The sequence below is a fragment of the Chrysochloris asiatica genome, unplaced genomic scaffold (assembly GCF_000296735.1).
Source record: "Chrysochloris asiatica unplaced genomic scaffold, ChrAsi1.0 scaffold00430, whole genome shotgun sequence".
Taxonomy (NCBI): Eukaryota; Metazoa; Chordata; class Mammalia; order Afrosoricida; family Chrysochloridae; genus Chrysochloris; species Chrysochloris asiatica.
The window spans coordinates 852,356-858,542 of NW_006408948.1; the positions used below are offsets into that span (position 1 = coordinate 852,356).

The 6,187-nt window shown below is 36.6% G+C and overlaps 1 protein-coding gene across 2 annotated transcripts in view; it reads right to left on the bottom strand.

Moving 5' to 3' along the window:
• Positions 1 to 818: 818 nt before the first annotated feature.
• NUP155 (nucleoporin 155kDa) overlaps positions 819 to 6,187 on the bottom strand; it is a 71,241-nt gene continuing 65,872 nt past the window's right edge. Inside the window, exons 31-34 of one of the 2 annotated variants that reach the window (XM_006876933.1) lie at positions 5,989 to 6,099; positions 4,050 to 4,186; positions 1,858 to 1,964; positions 819 to 1,230 (exon numbers count right to left, since the gene is read on the bottom strand). In XM_006876933.1, coding sequence (XP_006876995.1) covers positions 1,092 to 1,230; positions 1,858 to 1,964; positions 4,050 to 4,186; positions 5,989 to 6,099 — 494 coding nt within the window. In that variant the 3' untranslated portion in view covers positions 819 to 1,091. The remainder of the gene's footprint in view (positions 1,231 to 1,857; positions 1,965 to 4,049; positions 4,187 to 5,988; positions 6,100 to 6,187) is intronic. The other variant, XM_006876932.1, reaches the window with a different exon arrangement.

Genomic DNA, 6,187 nt, shown 5'->3' on the forward strand with positions numbered 1-6,187 from the left:
GTAAACTCTTGTGTTGTGGTCATTGGGATTAAGAGGAGGAATAATCAAAGAGGGAGCTCACTTCTTAAAGTATGGAAGGTCACTTCATTGTTGTTGTTAAGTGCCATCGAGTCAATTCTGACCCATAGCGACCCTTTATAGGGTATTCAAGGAGTAGCTGGTGAGCTTGAACCACCGATCTTGCAGTTCAAACGACTTTACGGTCTAACGCATTAATCCACAGAGCCACACCAGGACTCCATGGAAGGTCATAGAATTTCTTAATATATGGCTCCTCAAACCCTTGACAAGGATCGGAATCCCCAGGAAAGTTTATTAACACACTGATTGCTGGGCCTCATTGCTAAGCTTTTGGACTTTAGGAATCCGAATGACTAACAGATCCACAGGTACTGCTGTTGCTGGGTTGGTGCCCACACTTTTAAAAACCTCTGCTCTAGTGGAGTCAATAGTCACAAGGTCTCCCAACAGCCAAATGACCATGAAGGGAAATCAGGAACTTATGTGTAGGTTTGGTGACATAAGACATTATTTATAGATTCATTACCTTTTCAAAACAACCAGGTGTGTATCAATTTTCAATGACTACAAATATCTTCCCATGGATGAACTCAAAACTTTGGGGAAAAAAAAAAACAAAACGGTTTATTTGCCTATTTATAAAATTGTTGTAGAATCCAGTATTATGGGAATGGACCTGCTCAACTAACCTATTTAACTTTTGATACCAATATTCTTGTACTTACTTGGAAACAAGCAATATAAATTTTAAAAAGACATACATTAAAAAAGTTTCCATTTCTAATTGCAATAAAATATTTAACAGTTTCCAAATATTTTCTTATTCTTGTGTTAACTATAATATTATTTCAGTGTATTTAACCTGATTATTAAAACAAAAACAAAGTAAGTAGTTGTAAAAAGAAGAATCAACTTGGCACATATACTGTTGGTAGCAACTTCTTAAAAAAGTATTTCTACTAAAAATGGTTCTTAATTTCTTAGATTCAGAGAATCTCATTATCTGGACCCAGTGGAGCTTTTATTTTACAGATCAAAATGCAAGGATGAAAATACATTACAATCATTAATTAATTAAGCCGCTCTAATTTAGCCTGAAGAGATTTAAAATTCCCTGTAATGGCTTGTACTACTACTGAAGAGCTTATAGACTGGAGCTCAACCAGGTAACCACAAACAGCATCCAGGCATAGATTTGTAAACCTCCTCCTGTAAAGGAAAAGAAAGCAGATCAGTTATGTGTATACATTTAGAAACATTCCCTCCTGCACCCTTCCCACAGCTTCGGGTAGGCTAGCATTTCTCATAAATCCCACTGACAAGCCAAGGATGTGTGATCAAGTGACAGATAAATGAAAATAGAGTAAGGAAATGAAGAGGTAGTTGTATCACCACATAACCATCCTTTTTCAGTTGAACATTATTATAATAAGGAGACAGTAAAGGTTGAAAGTTGCTAATACTGAAAATGATTTTGCTTTTCACAAAAGAATACCCATGAGATGATCAACAGTATCAAGAAGATATAATTAGAACTGTCTTGGTCCTAGGTCACTAATACAAATTAGAACTAATTTATAAATTATACACTTTCATTGTAAAAGGATTTTTAAGACAAGGAGTAAAAATGGAAAAAATAGTTCTACTTTTCAGGGGCGCTTTCATACAGGTTGATTAATACTTAAATAGTTACTGCCAATGTGGACAAGAACTTAAATCTCTTATTCTTCTTTATAATCACCATATTGTTCTCCATTCTCTCCAAATTTGGTACCCAAGCATATATTAGAAACATTTAAGAGCTTTTGTTATAAGAGAATATCAACTCATAATTACCTCTCATAATTCTGAACTTGGCTAGGATTCTCAACATATTTTGTCAATAGTACATGTATACATTCCAAAAGATGAAGTGGCTTCTTTGTTCTATTCCAGAATGGATCCTTTAAGAAAGGTAAATTATCATGAGTTATAATGCAAACTGTATTGATTGCAAGGTCAGTGGTTCAAATCTACCAGCTGCTACTGAGAAACCCTACACAGGGCTGATGAGTCAGACTTGACTCAGTGGCACTTTAACAATAACATCAGTTAGCGCATTAAAGTTCAAGGTGAAATTTATTGCTATGAAAAAAGCAATAGTTTTTATGTGATTACTAAATTAAGTATCTGGTTATAGTACTATTTGAGTGATACTTGAACTGTACTGTGATTTGAGGAAGAACATTTGACGTGTGAATTTCCTGATAAAGTATGTAAATTTCCTCAGAAATTTTGATGTAACACCTGAAGGAATAGAAATAATCATCTCTGCTTATGGCAGGGGTGGGCCATTAAAAGGTCTACATTAAAAGGCCATTAAAAGGTCTACAAAATCATTTGGTCTGGCCCTGCCAAAAAAATCACAGTTCTAGCCATCATATTTGTTATGGTCATGTGCTGCCATATTGTTGTTGTTATGTGCCATGGAGTTGGTTCCAACTCATAGTGACCCCATACACTGTCATATTGTTGTTGTTGTTAGGTGCCATCGAGTTGGTACCAACCCATATTGTTGTTGTTAAGTGCCAACGAGACGGTTCCAACCCATAGCAACCCTGTATAGGGTTTCTGAAGAGCAGCTGGTGATCCTGAATTGCTGACTTTGCAGTTCAAACGGCTTTGCAGTCTGGCACATTAACCCACAGCGCCACACCAGGACTCCTCCGACCCATATTGTTGTTGTTGTTGTTAAGTGCCGTTGAGTCAGTTCCGACCCATAGCGACCCTGTATAGGGTTTCCAAGGAGCAAATGGTGAACTTGAACCACCAGCTTTGCAGTTCAAATCACTTTGCAGTCTGATGCATTAACCCACAGCACCACACCAGGACTTCACCGACCCATATTAGTTAACTGAATGTTTGACCAAATATAGCTGGTTAACATTTAAGTTGATAATTTTGTATGGTCTGAAAATGATGCTATAAATTCTAGCAGAAAAAAAGGTTCCACACTCCCGATCTATCAGCTGTGATGTATTTTGAATTTGTGAAGAACTAGTCTGACATAGTAAAAAGTGACCAAAGGACTCTTAATTCTAATTCTGGCATCACAGCAGTTATTAGCCATCCAACTTGAACAACTTATTTAACATCTCTTCCCTTTCATTTTTAAAACACGGGGATACTGCGACTTGCACAATTCCATACTACTAAGTTTATGGTTGAAGAACAAATGAAAAGTGCCTTGTAAAGCATTCTATGAAAGTTTTGACGATGTTCATATAAAAAATACACTCTAGAGTTCAAAGTTTTATTTGGATCTTTTATCTTTAGAAGAAAAATAAAAAATAAACAATCTAATAACATTCAGTAGGACAAAGACCTTTAAGCACTGATATTTTAGATAACATTAAAATGAATAGGCAATCCTCAGGTTATGAATAAGGTTTTCATTCCTAACTGATTTTAACTAGTATCTGTTGGTAAGTCAGAACAGGCATACAATTCTTATTTAGCTTTACTTTAGTGCAAAAAAAGGCTCGAAGCCACTCAATGATTTTAAAGTTGCACATGGCAGGTGAAGGTGGTTATGAAGAATTTTTTGTGACTAGGAGCTGGTTCAGGGCAAATTTGCAGTAAGAGTTGTCCGTAAGTCTTGGTTTAGAATATTCCACTAGAGTAAAACATGTATTATTTAGTAATATTCAGGAATAACAGTTCAATTTTCTATCAGCATGATTTCTGACATTTAACCAATGAAAGCAAATCTCTCCTGCAACTGAATTAGGCTGTGATGAGATACATGCTATCAAAAACACCCCACTCCTGTATGGGGCCCTGGTGTAGTGCTGTGGGATGATTCACTGGACGGCACAGTCTGTTTGAACCACAAGGTCGGTGGTTCAAACTCACCAGCTGCTCCTCAGAAACCCTGTACAGGTCACTATGGGTCAGAATTGACTTGATGGAACTTAACAACAACAACAAATAAATCTAGAAGGATTTATTTCATTTCAAATAAATAATTATTTTAGTATTTTCCTTACCCGCGATTTGAATAACTGATCATATACTTCCAGTAGTCTAGGTAATGGCACTCCAATTTCATTCATTGTCTGTATCACAAAGCCTACGTCCCAGTTCAAAGTACAAACTTGCTGCTCTAAGAACTGTACTATAAAATCTGGGGGAGAAAAAATATCAGACATTTAGATTTTTAACTCTTGATAATAAATAATATATCCTATTCATACTGAGTAGCTTCTAGGGAGAAGCTTGTTTTGAAAACTAAATTTTCAAAACTTTTTATTGTATTTTGGGTAAAGGCTTACAGAAAAAATTGGTTTTTCATTTAACAATTTGTACACGTTTTGATTCATGACACTGAATGCAATCCACACAGTGTAACAGAGTTCTTCCCACTTCCCTACTCCACAACTCCTTTCCTAGCCCTTTCTGCTTCGGAGCTGCATTCCTGGGTAAATGTTGCCCCTTTAATCTCATATGGTTGGTTGTTCTAAGAAGTGTGTCCATCCTTGATGCTATTGCTCACTGCATATATCTGGCTATCATTCTGCTTAAAGCTGAGCTACGGGGATGAACTCAGTTCCAGGCTGAAGGCTAAGGGCCACAGTCTCTCCCAGACCAGTAAGCTTTGCCTTTTTTTGATCTTGAGTTTCAACGCACATTTTTCTTCCACTCTTTCCAGGGGCACCTATTGTGGTCCCTTTCAGAGAGGTCAGCAAGTGATTAAAAGTATGAATTTTTACGTACTTATATCTGTAAAAAAAAAAAAAAGATTTGCTCTTTTATGTTCTCTTTATTTTCCCGCTCAACAAAATGGCACAAAAAAGTTTTAACAAATTTACCTATAAGAAATAGGCATGATTATAGTAGTCTTGGAGCTGTGTGGCTCTGTAGGATAAGCACTGGACTGTTAACCACAAGGTCAAGTGGTTTGAGAGACCACGGGCCACTTGACAGAAGGATGATGAGGCTCGTTGTTCCTGTAAAGATTTATAGTCTCAGAAGCCCTAACAGGGTCACTATGAGCTGGAACCAACCTGACGGCAATTTAACACAGCAACTTTATACACTAGTAGTAAGAGACACTAAGACATCACCTAAAATAGGCTTGCATCCAAATGTAAAAAAAAATAATGCTATATTGTGAGCATTTTCATGTTACTCAATATGTTTCAATACTACAAAAGTGCTTAATATTCTATGATTTGAATGTACTTATGTTACATCTATTTTTTGGGGGGGCGGTTTTGTTGAACATCAACCATTTTCTTTTGGTACAGTGATTCTGTGTATTCCTTTCATCTTCTTTTGATGCTTTCTACATCATTCAATAATTTGCCCAGAGAATCCTTCAATAAAGCAAGTCAAGGCTTGAATTTTTTCAACTATCCTGGTGTGATACTGTGGGACAATACACTGGACCACTAGGTTGGTTTGAACTGCAAAGTCGGTGGTTCAAACTCACCAGCCGCTCCTTGGAAACCCTTTACAGACTCGCCATGAGTCGGAATGGACTCTACAGCACTTAACAACAACAATTTATGTATTTGGTTGAGAAAGGTTTAAATAAATGTATTTCTTAACGTAACTATTTGGTATTTTGAAGAAAAACACGCCATCAATACAACAGAGTGACTGAACCAATCACAGATGCATAAAACACCAGCCATTTTTCTTTTCTTCATAAATAATACAATCAATGACTTATGGTCTAGATCAGTACTATCCTAAGACAGAAATAAATTTGAAAGGTTATTAAAGAAAGGTACATACCCAACTATTCAACTACTATTCTTTGATGGTCATTCTTTCTGAAAAGGTGAAATTAAACTTTTGAGCTACACAGCAACTTAGCAACTCTTTATTGCAGTCTAAAGGATAAAACTTTTCCTTGTCAATGAAGAAAACTTCCAAAACAGAGAAACAGAGCAAGACAGGCCCTATAAAGTCACTACTCACCTAAAGGAAAGAAACGAGGTGTGCCAGCATAAATCTTGCCCAGGAGCACAATCTTCAGACTAAGAGCATGCATTCGATCTGGGGAACTCATTGCCACACTATCATTCAGTTCTGTAAGAAAGAGACTTGTTAAACTAACAAACCAAACCTGCAGCCCTTCAGTTGATTCCGATTCACAACAACCCCATGAGACAGAGCA